Source organism: Hippoglossus stenolepis, chromosome 9 (genome assembly GCF_022539355.2).
Source record: "Hippoglossus stenolepis isolate QCI-W04-F060 chromosome 9, HSTE1.2, whole genome shotgun sequence".
Taxonomy (NCBI): Eukaryota; Metazoa; Chordata; class Actinopteri; order Pleuronectiformes; family Pleuronectidae; genus Hippoglossus; species Hippoglossus stenolepis.
In genome coordinates this window covers 7665588-7679895 of record NC_061491.1, presented here as the reverse complement: position 1 = coordinate 7679895, position 14308 = coordinate 7665588, and the positions used below count along the sequence as shown (strand labels likewise).

General features: G+C 41.2%; 2 protein-coding genes across 2 annotated transcripts; one reads left to right on the top strand and one right to left on the bottom strand.

The window, feature by feature from the left end:
• The first annotated feature begins 5886 nt into the window (after positions 1-5886).
• On the top strand, positions 5887-7697 carry LOC118115442 (purpurin). Its single transcript, XM_035166587.2, has 6 exons — positions 5887-6035; positions 6178-6292; positions 6485-6621; positions 6768-6880; positions 6962-7174; positions 7385-7697. The coding sequence occupies exons 2-6, from the start codon at positions 6179-6181 to the stop codon at positions 7393-7395; spliced, it is 588 nt and encodes a 195-aa protein (XP_035022478.1). The 5' UTR covers positions 5887-6035; position 6178; the 3' UTR covers positions 7396-7697.
• Positions 7698-7729: 32 nt separating this feature from the next.
• idua (alpha-L-iduronidase) lies at positions 7730-14308 on the bottom strand. Its single transcript, XM_035166586.1, has 14 exons — positions 13963-14308; positions 13058-13198; positions 12862-12944; positions 12568-12675; positions 12332-12427; positions 11489-11691; positions 11039-11218; positions 10170-10386; positions 9793-10002; positions 9532-9653; positions 8723-8848; positions 8553-8629; positions 8237-8337; positions 7730-8146 (listed from the first exon to the last, which is right to left on the bottom strand). Exons 1-14 carry the CDS (start codon positions 14130-14132, stop codon positions 8046-8048), a joined length of 1935 nt encoding a protein of 644 aa, XP_035022477.1. The 5' UTR covers positions 14133-14308; the 3' UTR covers positions 7730-8045.

The following is a 14308-nucleotide window of genomic DNA, read 5'->3' as shown; positions in this document are numbered from 1 at the left end:
CTGTATCTCTTCATTGAAATAATACAGCGACCTGAGAACAGGCTCACACCACCATCTCTACTGCCCTCTGCTGGATGACATTTGCTATTACAAAAAGCTGGGCGCTCCAGTTGTAGTTCACTAATACTATGGACGCTATAATAAAGAATCATAATTTGAAACATTGCTGCTTGCGATTTAAACACAGACAAGTGTTACATTTACGACTGTTGGCGATAATGTAGGTAAATTATATCTTTTGACATTGCAATGCTTCAAAATGACCACTAGTTGAAGATGCATGGCGAGAATTCAGCAGCACAACTCCATTTACATCAAAAGGGAGATAAAGATATTAGGAAGAGTTGTCAACAACAGTTCAACAACACAACAAACAACAACCGTCAAAATGACCGCACGAACTGAATACAACAATCATTGTAGAGGTAAGATTTATAGATGTTTTGTGGTTTACATTTTTCTCAGCTAGACTTCATGATCTGGACCCTCAGAGTGGGACATTCAAAGTGAGTGGTAGTAGGAATTAGCGCACAAAGCCGCAGTGTGTACCTTTTTGAATTGGAGACCTATTCTAACAGTGTTAACTAGAAATGTGATCATACATGTTGTATAGCTGTGTTTTTATTCCCCATTCTATCTTTTAATAACATTTAACAAATATACATTTATAAATATATAATTGGAAATGGGATGAAATTTATGTGCAAGATATTTGCAATTTGTAGCAAAAGGAGGAATATTATCTTTTTTACAGATACAATGATAAAATCACGAATCAGTTTCCATTGTAGTGGACAGTTTCCTCCAGAAGGTGGCAGTAGCTGAACAGTGACAGCTGCATTAAGAGCACACTGAAGAAGACGTCTCTCCTCTGTAGTCCTCTGAGCTGATAAGTGACCTCTGGTGCTAGCTGCTAGCCTCCTGAAAACTATGGCTCCTCCAGTTGCAGTGTCGCCCCTGATCAAGGTTTGTGCTGCTGAATATACTCTGTAACGTGGCTGCTCCTGTTCCACTGGAAAATGACCCTTGTGGTCGTGTTTCAGTGCTTCTATCTGAGCGGTGCAGGCTAACATGTTAACCAGTAGCTAGGAAGCATGCTAACCAACAGCTAGCTGTGTTTTAGCGACGTCCAGGAGCTCTGCAGTCAAATGAGTGCAGAGTCCTGTGCTGCATTCGCTCCATAATGATACACGGGTTTATTATTCATGTGTTGTGCAAAGTGCACTGAAGGAAACTCGCCCTTGACGCTGCTGAAAGCTAAGTTAAGAAGCTGCCTCGTTGAAATGGCATAGCGCTAGCTGGTGGTTATTGGAATTAATGTACAATAACAGTATTAGGTGACAATATCGCATCATTTCATAAGGTTATTAAAGTATAGGGGAAGCTAACTGCTGCATTTAGCTGTCACACGTGTTTTAGGTTCGGTCTGTTCTTTGCCTGCTACAGGTTGTTATATATGAATGAGACTTCTTGTGTTTTTAAGTTACGTAAAGAATGTAGCTATGAATTAGGAAGCTATGCTAAGTAAAGCTGTCAAAAACAACCATGTACTTCTAGATGCCTCTGTCCTCTGTTGACTCTCTGCTTGGAGGTCATTCTGAGATTTTAAAACTTTGACTAATGTGTACACTCATTTTTCCTCTCTTACAGACCGCCAGGTATTCAGCTTTGATTGCTGGCATCATCTATGGCAAAAGGAGATATGGTACGTTATTCACACCACGTGTATCTTTTACAGCAGCAGTGCACTAAGCTCAACTCACTAAACAAGGCAACTATCATGTTTAAAAAACTTAAAACCAATGATCTGTTACAAAAACCTGACTTGAGACTAATCTGTATTAAATTCCTGCAGTATGTCATATAAGAGGTGTTGACGCTGTTAAGTAATTTAAGCTTATTATATTTAACCTATATCAAGACATACAAATCTTATTTAATGCAGCTCAAGAGTACATTTACTTTAGATCATGCCAGATGTAATTTTGAGATACAAGGCAGGCAGTTGATGATAATTTCGTTTTGTAAACTGAACTTGCCAACCATTATCTAATTTGCTCAGATAACCTGAAGCCCATCGCAGCTGAGGAGAGGAAGATCGAGGAAGAGGAGAAAAAGGTCCGTGAAGAGCAGGAGCGCATTGCCAAGCAACTAGCAGAAGGTAATGTCTTCAGCCTCATTCACTTATATATTAGTTCACTTAAGCCATTTTCAGAAATGAATCCGGGGAATTGGCTACTGACTTTACCCGCAGTTTCCCTTTCACACGTGCACAACACAGCGGGGGTTCTCTGCACAGACGCATTAACAACAGCATCAAATACTCTGCATTATTTAGGCGAGAGGTGGAGCAAGCAAGTGATGTATTAACTCCGCTGCGGAGATCACGTGATCATGTTTACAGCACCCTCACATCGTTGTCTGCTCTTATCACCACAAACTCTCTGGACATTTTCGTCACTGCTTTTTCACCGGGTTCATTTTTGCGTCTGTCGTGTCGTGTGTTAGAAGCGTCATCAATCCCCCCACTCGCTCGCGGTGAATCCAGCAGAGATCCCCTACTGTGTTCACACATCAACTTTGCCTGGATTTCTATGAACATTATAATAGTATGGTGGAGAAAGTCTGCAGAGACTGCGGAGCGTCTCCCTCAGACATTTGCATTCACACAAATTTCCAAGGGAGAAAATTCTGAGGAACTGGCGAGTTCAGTGCCTGTCTGAAAGCAGCTTAAGATATTCAGCTTCCTGTTTGCACACATACATCTGTATGATGCTCGGCATATACAGGTGGACACAATAATAGTGACAACAGCATACAACACAGGTGTTGTAAGATCATTCTTCGAACTATACTAAAAAGTTGGACTACAGTCATGCTGTTAATGTAAAATTACAAATGTACTAATCTCAAATATTTATCTTTCCTCCTTACAGCGAATGAAGAAAGCATTCTGAAGTAAAGCTGCATGAGGGCGTCCTCGTAGATGTGCAATGTCCAACCTCTTCTCCCTCTGGAGTAACGACGGCAAAGTCGGGTCACAAACAGTCATGTGTTGTGGATGTGTTAACTTGAATAATGCAACACTTCTCTGGGTTGCCAGCAGTTTTAAACATGTTATAAAACAATGATCTTCAACTCAGCATTTAACACTGCAAATGCTGCCTCATAAGTTATTCTGTTAAATTTTGTAACAAAGCAATGCCATGAAAACACAAATACATGCCCACTGTAGTCTTTGTCTTTGTCTTCGTTTACTCACGTGTGACCTTTGAGAATTATCGGTTTTCCCCCCACAAACTGTTACAGCACAGATGAAACAGATGTACTATTTTAGTGATCACTTGTTTCTTTGCAATTAAAACTCTAGTCATAGTTTAAAACTCAGTTGTTTTTCATTTGTCCTAATATGGTAACAACCCAAAAAGTTGTGATTGCATGGTTCTCAGATGATGCTCCTTTGCTTCCTACTTGAGACCTTTGTGGATCTCACTTGAAATACGACGGGTCTAATCTATTGCATTTACTTATTTTTGTTAAAATTTGTTACATTAATGTAATATGAACATTCTAAGATGTAAAATAGTAATTTTAAATAGTTTAATGGGAAAAGCATTGTTAACCTCAACTTGAAATTCCTCTTAAGGCTACAAATAAAGTTGTGAGCAAATGACAAATATAAAAAAACACTTAATGCAGATATTGTTCATGACATCATGGTGATAAATACATTAACCCTGTTATTTCAGTACATTATTTCTTGTGGGCAGTAATTCTCAGCTTTGGAGAGATAAAGGCGGACAAGATAGGTTTAGAGATGCAACAGGTATTCTTTTTATTAATGGTAAATGGGTCTATGAAGATAGAAGATAGTAAAATATACCCATTATAATTTCCCAATATCTGAGGATAATGTCAGTTTATTGTCCCAAAAAGACAAAAGTTGGGAAGTTTTGAGCTGGAGCAGGAAAGATTTTTTAGTTTTTTTGCGTTAATATAGCCATTTCTGTACTGATTAATTACCTTACTACCTTTCAGGTTTAATTTTGAAAAGCATTTTACTGAGCATTTAAATCATATCCATATGTTGCAAAGAAGAAAAATGTGTTTATCAAACGTACATTGACAGTCCGACAATCACTCGCTCATATCCTCTTGTTATGCAACTTGCCTCATTCATACCCATCAGCCAGTGACCTGACGTGGCTCGAGCTCAGACACGTTCACCCTGAACTCCTCCCCTGCCGTTAAGCAAGTGTGTGTCTACAACAGCATCATTTAAACCTGTCTCTTGTTTTCAGATTAGAGTTAATACTGTTGACGCGTCTTGTGTCTGGTTAATGGTTTGAACTTTGCTGAGCAGCCCAGGATGTCGGAGCACATGGCCTTACTTAATATCTTAAGTACAGGTTGTTATTAGAACAACAACAATACCAAGGTCGACCAAAAATATACAGTAGCTTCCATGCGTCTCACTTTTACTTAGCTCTCACCTACTGTGGCACAAAGCAAAAATATCCCCTGGAGACCGGTGATGGGAACCTGTCGGGGGTGAATGGGATTACTGTGATCTGCATGCAACTTTACACAAGCACACCACAACATAGATATCAGAAAAACATTGTTCCATTGCTTAAAAATATGTTAGAATGGCAAATATGAAATGTTTAAAATAAAATAAAAAGTTTCACTTAATGAAAATGAATTTTAAAAAAAAGTAAAAACAGGTTCAACAAAATCCAAATGGATGGCTCTAAAGTGGTTCTACAAAATGTGGTTCTGCACACTTTGATCTAATGGAAGATTGGTAAAAAAAAAATAGTTAGATTCATAATTGCATCTGCTGCAGCCGAAGGGAAAACACGTTTTACCTGTGAAATAGAGCTATGTCCCACTTTTGGATCTCTCTGTAACTGCTGATTATGAAGTGGTGTGAACTTCCTTGAACACACCTCAGCTGTTTGTTCCCTGTATATTTGACCCGGGATTACAGGTCGAAGCTCTGGTAGCATTTACGGACAAGATGACAGAACGTTACTTAACATGAGCAGAATAAGTGTCATCAGAGTGTCGGCTCACATAACATGACAGGAGTTCATTACTCTGCGCTGTTCTTTAGGCTATTTTCTTATGTAAAATGTTGATTGTCACTGAGAAAGCTCTTTTCTTCGGCTTCTCATCACATTACCAGTTATGCCATAAAGTATTTTATATCTCAACATGTAAGGATTTGGAAATTCAAACATTTGTGGAACTTGTGTTTTACACCCCAAAAAGTCCACCCAAAAAAGTAAAAAAAAAGAAAACCTTCATACTTCAGGTGCCCACACTTTCAGAAGTTAAAATCTATCAATAATAAAACGGAGGCTGATCATTTTTGTCCCCAGTTATTCAGGCCAGTTGTGAATGTAATGAAGCATAATAACAGAACTTCTCTGCTCAGTCATCAACTTTGTTCAGTTTTTGAAATTATGTCCCTGTTTTGGGAACTTTATCTGAAGATGGACACAAAAAAAAACCCGGAAAGAAGATGGCTGGATAATGGACAAAACAAACCCCAGATTTATCATAAAATCACATCACAGTCATTTATTCACCCTGTATTTACATTATTTTCTCTCTGGTGTGACTCAGTAAGTCTGTACTTTTAACACTTGGTCCTATAATAAGGTTCCCACGTGACCTCAGTGCCCAAAATACACTTGTTTGCGCCATATAAAAACCTTCGCTGTGGACATGTGACTTGAGGCTCAGGCCACCTCTTCACCCCCGGGGGCCATTATACATCACTGACAACAATTACATAAAGCCTAAACACTGCTGAATGCGAGGGTTCATCTGCTTATAACAGGGGATTTTGTTAACTGGATTATTGGTAGATTTAAACTCTGCATTTAGGTTCAAGAATTGAAAATAAATCAGTGAGCTTGTCTGAGCATCGTGTATAAAAGACTGAGACACAGTCTGCTCACCACAGCTCAGACACTGCACAGCTCTGCACTGAAAACCTCCTTCTGCTTCACCCTACACTTCAGGTAGGTGCATGCTGCTTTGAGGGGACCTACTCATCTTTTTACAGTAGACGTGCTTAAGTAGCTTTTTGATTGAGATTTGTGCAGCTGTAAATAAGAATCAGAAATGTTTTTTTACATTTGCTCAATTTGGGTTTTCATCTAGAATGGACTTCCAAATGTTTGCCGTGGCCGTGTTGATCCTGGCCTGCATCGAGCAGAGCCTGGCCTCCTGCGTGGTGGACAGCTTCACAGTCAAAGAGGACTTCGACCCCGTGAGAGTGAGTACACTCTTTTAGGAATACATATAATTCCATAAATAGAAGGTTAGAAGACAAGTAGGGAAAACAAATCCAAGCTCGACACAAACCAGGATATCATCTGCCTACAATGAAATAGTGTCTTGCATTGCATTCACACAAGCACAAAAGAGATTTGTGTGGAATTAAAATTATCGATTGATTTTTTGACAGTATGCTGGAAAATGGTACGCTCTGCAGAAGAAAGACCCCGAGGGTTTGTTCCTGCAGGACAACATCTCTGCTGAATACACCGTTGGAGACGATGGGTCCATGGTTGCCTCCTCCAGGGGCAGAGTCACTCTCTTTGGGTGGGTCATTGTCATTTTTAGAAATCGCTTTGAAAAAAAACTCTTTAGTAGCAGTTCGATATATTAAATATGATATATTCTGGCCATACTGCATATATGCATTCCTGCTTACAAATGTGAGATATCTTTCTCTGCTTGATGTCCAGGTTCTGGGTTGTGTGCGCGGACATGGCTGCTCAGTACTCCGTGCCCGATCCCGTTACCCCCGGCAAGATGTTCATGAACTACCAGGGACTGGCCAGCTACCTGTCCAGTGGCGGTGAGCCTCCTCAGGTGTACACACCCTCTAGCTCTCTGTCCCGCACAACTGAGACTAACTTCTGCTTCTCCGCTCTTCCAGGTGACAACTACTGGGTCATTGACACAGACTATGACAACTACGCCCTCACTTACGCCTGCCGCACCCAAAAGGAGGATGGAAGCTGCGAGGATGGGTACTCCCTGGTCTTCTCCCGCAACCCCCGTGGCCTCTCCCCCGCCACCCAGAGAGTCGTTCGCCAAAAGCAGGAGGAGGTCTGCATGGCCGGACAGTTCCAGCCTGTGCTGCAGACCGGTAGGCACTCAGTCTTAGATGATGCTCTGAATTGTAAGATTAGATGCAAACAACGCTGCTGACTTTTTAAAAGAGTCTGTATTCTTAACTTCAAATTTAGAAAAAGGAGGACAAATAGTTCACCTAGATTTTCCCTGATATTTTAGTCTTAATGTTTAGCTCTGTGTTACTTATAAACTCATCTATCACTTGTTCTTCTATTCTTAACAGGAGCTTGCTAAATTGGACCTAAGCTGGAGTTGATTGAACAGCCCTTCAGTACCATCGATGATCATGCTGCCCAAGAAGAAGACAGAGTTCCTCTCAGAGATGGAGAGAAGAGAATAATCCTGTTCTAATTAGGATTTGCTACGTTCCAACGGCACAGAAGAGAACGATCAGATAAATTCAATATGCCATAAACAAAAATACACTTCCAAGTGTAATCCAATGAAAACTATTAGTGTTTGAGTGAATGTGAAAAATCAAACGTGATGCACTGCTTAATCCATCTGTATTGGTGACAATAAATTTTGTACAAAAACTTGCTGTTGTAAAAACAACTGTGTTCGATAATTGACAATGATGATCCAACTTTTATTTATCTACATATAACATATAAAAATCAGTGACATTTCAAGTATACAAAATAGAATATGTATAAAATACAGATATGTAAAGATGATGAATGTAACGATTAGATTTGTTGTTCTGATGGGAACAGTTTATGTAACAGTGTGTATCAGATTACTCATTTCATTGTCTAGTGACATTTTAATATATCTATTTTTCATTTTATACCAGTGACAACACAAGTGATCCTGTGTAGAAAGTATCAACAGTAAAATCAGATTTTAACACTGCATTTATCAAGGTGTCACATGACCCTGGTCTATTGCTCCTCTGAATACTTCTCTGGCAGTGAATACGACCCAGGCCTTCCCCAGTAGTCCACAGCTCGCACTCGGTACACACCGCTGACTTCCAGGTCCACTACAGAACACAGCATGGTATACGTTGTTATTTCTATAACATAATGCTGCTGATTATCATCACTTGTTCAATCCTTGAAGGAATTCTCACCTGGTGAAAAGACGTATGAAGTAAAGATGGAGTCCTGTGTATTAATCCTGCTGAATTTCTTGTGGTCTGCGGAGAATTCAACTTCAAAAGTCTTGATGCATCTGCACATAAGACAGGAAAAGGAATGATGGAGTAATGCATGATGACATTTATGGACATATTCACTGCATTTCAACATCACGATAGAGGGATTAAATCCTCTGAGCTGCTTTGCATTATGACCTTAGGATAAGAAGCAGTATCTACTTCCCCTCCTTTATAATTTCTTGGATTGGCAAATAAATACATAGGGAAATCATTAGTTTTGTGCACTTACTTGGAATCAACACAGTGGTCGGACCAGATGATCAGAACTTGGCCTTTGGTGATCCTCACAAAGCGTAATCCATTAACCTGATTACATATTGAGTTAGAGAGTATCAGGCTTTGAGATACACTCAGAGTTGTTTCAAGTTCACATTGTTTTTGAGTGTTGTTGCTACCGACCTGGTCAGGCGGAGCTTTGGGCCGAGCACAAACGTGGATGAGGAGAAGGGAGGGCACGGACAGTTTGGCTTTTAGAGTCAGAGTGTCGCCTGCAGGAACCTCCCAGGGTCCATCAACATGAGGGTCCTGACATGACGACACCTCATCAGTGGGTCAAATAACTCAACTCAAACATGTTAGAGCAAAGAAGCAGCCTGACAGTGTGAGATTCTGTAGTTCCAATCAATCAAACACTATCCAACACATATTGTTTAATGCAGTGGTTCCCAAACAACCCCAGAAATGGCCGTGCCAGACTCTTAATACTGATTTGAACTCCTGCTGTAACTAATCTGTCATAAGAACCTCAGGGGTCACATGGAGACAAAGAAAATTGGAAGGCTGAAGATTATGTTTTTACTTTAAATTGAACTTGAATGTTTTTGCTTTCGAACAATAATGGTTAAAAATTACATTTGAAATAGTTTTAAAATTGTATTAGGTTTCTGAAAATCATCTTTTGACCATATTGTGTCTTGCTTTTTTCATCATTTACACTATCAAATGGATGTATAATATTCTATGTACACTGTAAAAGCAATTTTATTGCTGTATATGAATGTTGGCTGTTTTGTTTTAAACAAACACTCAACCTGCATGACAAATAACCAAGCACAATAACAGTGAGAATAAAATTGGGTTGAATAAATTCAAATGAAAACAACAACCATGTAATGTTGATGTTTGTATCCCATTTTAAAATAATGATAATAAAAAAACCAATTAAACAATTGTGATTTGGATATTGTTTTTTCAGTCCTCCTGTTTACCTCCATCCCCCTGAGCCGTCTGAACCCCTCTGCTGTGGGATAGTCGGGGCTGCCCATGCTCTGCCACAGCTGGTACGGGTTGGTCACGTTGTTGTCCATGTAATATGTGACATACACAAGACCTGATACACACGACGCACAGAACACGCAGCACTGAAGTGAATCGCTCACATGCAGAAATAACGTCCTGTCAGATTTCAGTTATTAGATCAATATTCTGACACTAAAGGATTAAAGCCAACGGTCTTTTGGTAAACGCACCCTTTTGTGCAGCCAGTCCTGTCAGTGAGACGGTGACATCATCAGTGTTGGTGGAGGTGCGGTTGTCGTCACTGTTGTAGACCAGCGCTGCCGCCTGCCAGCTGTCTGAGCCGCCTGGAATCACAGGCTCGTGGCTGCTGGCGAGAACTCCCACTGTGCTGTTGCTGGTTCCTGCTGCGTTCAGAACCTGAGCCAGGACCTGGGTCTCTCCTGAACGTTAGAACACACAGCAGGGCTGTTACCATGAGACTGGGACACATGAAGCAGCAACATCCTGGAGAGCGGAGCTTTAACTACACTGGGTCTACTTATGAAAATCCACACATCATCCAGCACACCTCAATCATACATTTCCTCATAAAACCCTGGAGCGTCACCTAGTAAAGCCAGCAGGCCCATGACAGTGAGGACAGGCTTCCTGATGAGCTGGACGTGAGGCGGCTGGGTGTTGTTGACCTGGAAGCGTGCCGTCAGCGTGCGCTGGGTGAAGGGGTGTGGGTGGTAGCTGAGGAAAGCGTTGTCGTTGCTCAGCAGGGTGTAGTTGATGGTGCTGTTGGGGTCTGACAGCAGCAGATCCTGGTGCTGGTTTATCACCTGATGAAGGGAGCAGGACAGAGGACTGGTAAGACTTAACTTATTGTTTCTATTTCAGTAAATATTTTCAGAAAAATCTAAAGTGATGCTATGATAACTTCAATCAAAGTCTTCATATCGGCCCATATCAGCAAACGTACACTGTGAAAGGCTCATATTGGCAGATTTTCATTGATCAACTGATAAATTGGTGGAGCTCTAGTCATAGTGAGAGTAATCATCTTCTCAAATGTGTTTAAATATATATTATTTCCTCCCCTCTGCATTTGTTTGTCTGTTATTTAGCAGGATTACACAGAAACTACCGGACAAATCACTATGAAACTTGGTGGAAGGATGAGGTATGTGTCAGGGAAGAACTCTTATATTTAGTTGCGGATCTGGATCAGGAGGCAGATCCACGCATGTCTTTTCACTTTCTTAAAGATTGTAAGATGTGAGATGTTTTTCAACATTTTTGTTCATTTATCAGAGAGTAACTCATGGATGAAACAAATCAGACATGTTGAGGGGACTTATACTTATGAGAAGTTAGCTACTACTTTGCTCTGCACTCGTACTTAGAGATGAATGTTGATCTTCACCATCCAATGTTCAAATATAATTTTACTCTGTGGGTATCATGTTGCTCTTCTCCATCCCTTCACCTCACCTTCACCACCATGGCAGCGTAGGTCACATCGGCCCTCCACCCCTGAGGCCGGGACCAGCCCACCAGAGGATCAGCCTCATCATTATACACAGGGAGGCTGCGGAACCGGGGGAAATGCTCCTGGATCTCCACTACTGTCTGGATCTCCTGCTGGAGGATGGGCAACGAATAGCCTCCTCCCTGAGGGACAGAAACTGAGAGTCAGCTTCCAACAAAGAGAGTCTCCACTGAACCTCAATCTGTCTTTGTGCAGTGGGTGGAAGCCACAGGAAGCTTGGTGTGAAGCAGCCCTAACATGCAAACTGCACAGAAAGGTCCCAGCAGGACGGGAATTAAAACCAAAAACCTAGCAACAGTGCTGATAATATAATATATTTCAATCCTTCTGTGAAACTTCTCATGACCTGGTATCAAAATTGACCTGATAAGGTAACATCCAGAAAACCCCACCTTCTTGTGCAGGGCGACGAAGTCAAGCCTGACCCCAGACTCTCCAGTGAAGTAGTTGGTGCCGTTGTAGCAGTGCTGCAGCATGGCCCAGCAGTACGGAGAGTGTGGGGGGGAATGACAGGAGTCTCCGGGACCCCCGAACCTCAGAAGGGGGCTGGCAGCACGCAGACCCTCCGAACAGGCGTCATAGTAGTTTAGGAACCCTGAAAAAGAGAAGAGCCACAGAAATGGTCATGGGCACAACACCTACATGCCTATGTGTCTATTCATACTCACAGCAAAGATAAATATTTCTAAGCCAACCTTTATTGCATCTTATTTTAAAAAGCAATCATTTGAATGAGCTGAATTTTAGCACTGTATCTCAGCACAGTGTTCTGTCTATATCTGTACAAAAACATATACATCACATTGCAGGTACACAATAGTGATTGATTAAATTCCATTTTTATTTAACATCAGTACCTTATTATGGCTGGTACAGTATATATATTTTAATATTAAGTGTAGGGTTGAAATTATTGGAACAAATTTGCCTTTAGTGAAATGACGTTTGTTAGCGATCTGATTCTTTTCAACGGCTCTTTGGTAAGAACGAAGGGAATTGAGTCACATGTCAAGCTGTTCATTTTATAATTGTGCCCCTAAAGCCGCACCCCTCCCTCTCACATGAACAGTGAGAACACAAGATTTCTGTCACTGCCGGGCAGGAGGGAGGAGGAGACCCCCTCCTTCATTACAGTGATATGGTGTCACCTTGTGTAAGTCATAAAATCCAGATCCCTTCAAAAAGCCAAAATTACAGTTACAATTTCCTCTTATTAAAAACTATTATGACTTTACCTTGAATGGACACGGTGACATTATCAAAGTCATGGTTGTTTGGCTCATTCCACGTTTCAAAGTTCCAGTGAGAAACACTTCCCAGGCCATATCTGTCTGGGATTCAGAATCAACATTTAACAAGGTTGAAATGATGCAAATATGTGTAATATTCAATTGTGACATACAAAAGGTAAAATTACAGCTTTCATGCAACCAGGTTGGAATCATTTTTTAAATAATCATTCAGCACTCACCGATGTATCTCTTCGCTATGAGATAAACCAGATTCCTCCACTCGACCACTTGGGATTTTTCCTCAAAGTCAGTGAAGTAGTTCGAGACGCTGCCCATCAGCTCAAAGCCTGAAAACCAGAGGTGCAAGAAAGACAAAAAAGAACTCAGCTTTATAATCTAAATCAAACATCTGGGTTTCAGCCAGTCGGCACCAACCTGGCACCAGACGAAAACGTGGAGGCCAGTGTGATGATTTTAGATATGCATCACAGATATGATGGGATGTTTCTAAGCCTGTGGTGATGGCTCAGTACCTGGTCGGAGTCCATTCATCCACAAGAGATCTATGAGCTGGTCCAGTTTAGTGAAGTCGTACTGAGGTTGTCCTCCGATATCTCTACAACATCAGACAGTTACAATAAATAAAATAAAAAGTCACACTTTATATCATTACCAAATTAGACAAATCTTTAATTTGAGTACATGCTCTCCACTTGCAGGTTGACTCACTGTGCAGTGACCAGCTCCAACATCCAGTGTATCCTGACCTGCTGGATCCCCCCGTGGGGAACTGAGCCCACATAGGCCAGGTTCAGCTGCTGGTCGACGCTCAGGTCAAAGTGGTCGGCCTGGGTGTGAGGAAGAGGAGGGCTGGACACAAAAGAACAATCTCCTGTTTAACACTGCGATGACACAAAAATGATTGTAATGTATTCAACATGGTTTATTTGTCCGTGCGTCTGTTAGTTTGCAGGATAACACAAAAACGACCTGACCTATTTCTACAAAACGTGGTGGAAGGATGTGATGTGAGTCAGGAGAGAACTCATTAAACTTTGGTGCGGATTTGGATCAGGGGGACGATCCAGGGATTTTCACTTTCTTTAACTTGGTTAAAAAAGACATTTTTCAACATTTTCATTGATTTCTCATGGAATAATTGGATCTTGATGGGGGAAAAAGTCATATTTAGGGGACTGATATTCAATGTGTGTACAATTTGGTGCAGATCCAAACAAAAATCTGCCTCCAGTGAATGTAAATGTGATTTCACAAGGGGATTGTTGGGCCTTGCTGGAGGTATGAGCTCTGCTGAGTGTCTTTCTAGTTCACTTTACAATACGTTTAAGAAACCAGCTCACAGATCTGACTTTTGTTGTCTGTTGAGAAAAATTCTGCCAATCTCCAATTGAAAAATATACATTAAAAAAACTATCATGGCTTTTTTGATGATGCCGAGTTGATGTAATATTAATTCACATATGTTTATAATCACATAAGACTTCTGGTAGATTCGGCATTAAAATAAACCCACGTTACTTTTCCAATGCAGTAAAATCCCAACTTTCTGACATGGTTCACGCTGTCTGTTGTGTATTCTGCTGGAGGCGCTGGGAATACAAATAGACATTTACCAGAATCCAGTGCTCGTCCAGAAGTGCTTCAGATCTCCTGCCGCTCTGCTCACATCAGCTGTGATCACATAGGAAGCTCCTGACGTTTGGGCGAAGTGAAGGAGAAAAACCAGGAAAGAGAAACTTTCCCACCTCATGTCGGACACACAGCGACTTTCTGAGATGCGCATAAAACAGGTGAGATCAGCGCCGAGGAGTCACCTTTGATTCAACATGTCTGACACACTGTCTGTGCGACACAGTGGAACAGAAACCTCACAACTCGCTGTGAAAACACAACGAAACCATCACATCTTCGCTGGAGCAGCGAGATACTGGCGCAGTCAGCTGATGGTGGTGACGTCAA

What these genes read in the sequence shown, in the direction of transcription:
- LOC118115442 (XM_035166587.2), top strand. Translation starts at nt 6,179, where the DNA reads ATGGACTTCCAAATGTTTGCCGTGGCCGTGTTGATCCTGGCCTGCATC. An exon ending in AGGACTTCGACCCCGTGAGA is followed by an intron (nt 6,293 to 6,484) that starts GTGAGTACACTC and finishes ATTTTTTGACAG; the next exon opens with TATGCTGGAAAATGGTACGC. An exon ending in CAGCTACCTGTCCAGTGGCG is followed by an intron (nt 6,881 to 6,961) that starts GTGAGCCTCCTC and finishes CCGCTCTTCCAG; the next exon opens with GTGACAACTACTGGGTCATT.
- idua (XM_035166586.1), bottom strand. Translation starts at nt 14,132, where the DNA reads ATGCGCATCTCAGAAAGTCGCTGTGTGTCCGACATGAGGTGGGAAAGT. An exon ending in TTGGAGCTGGTCACTGCACA is followed by an intron (nt 12,945 to 13,057) that starts GTGAGTCAACCT and finishes CTGATGTTGTAG; the next exon opens with AGATATCGGAGGACAACCTC. An exon ending in GATGAATGGACTCCGACCAG is followed by an intron (nt 12,676 to 12,861) that starts GTACTGAGCCAT and finishes TCTGGTTTTCAG; the next exon opens with GCTTTGAGCTGATGGGCAGC.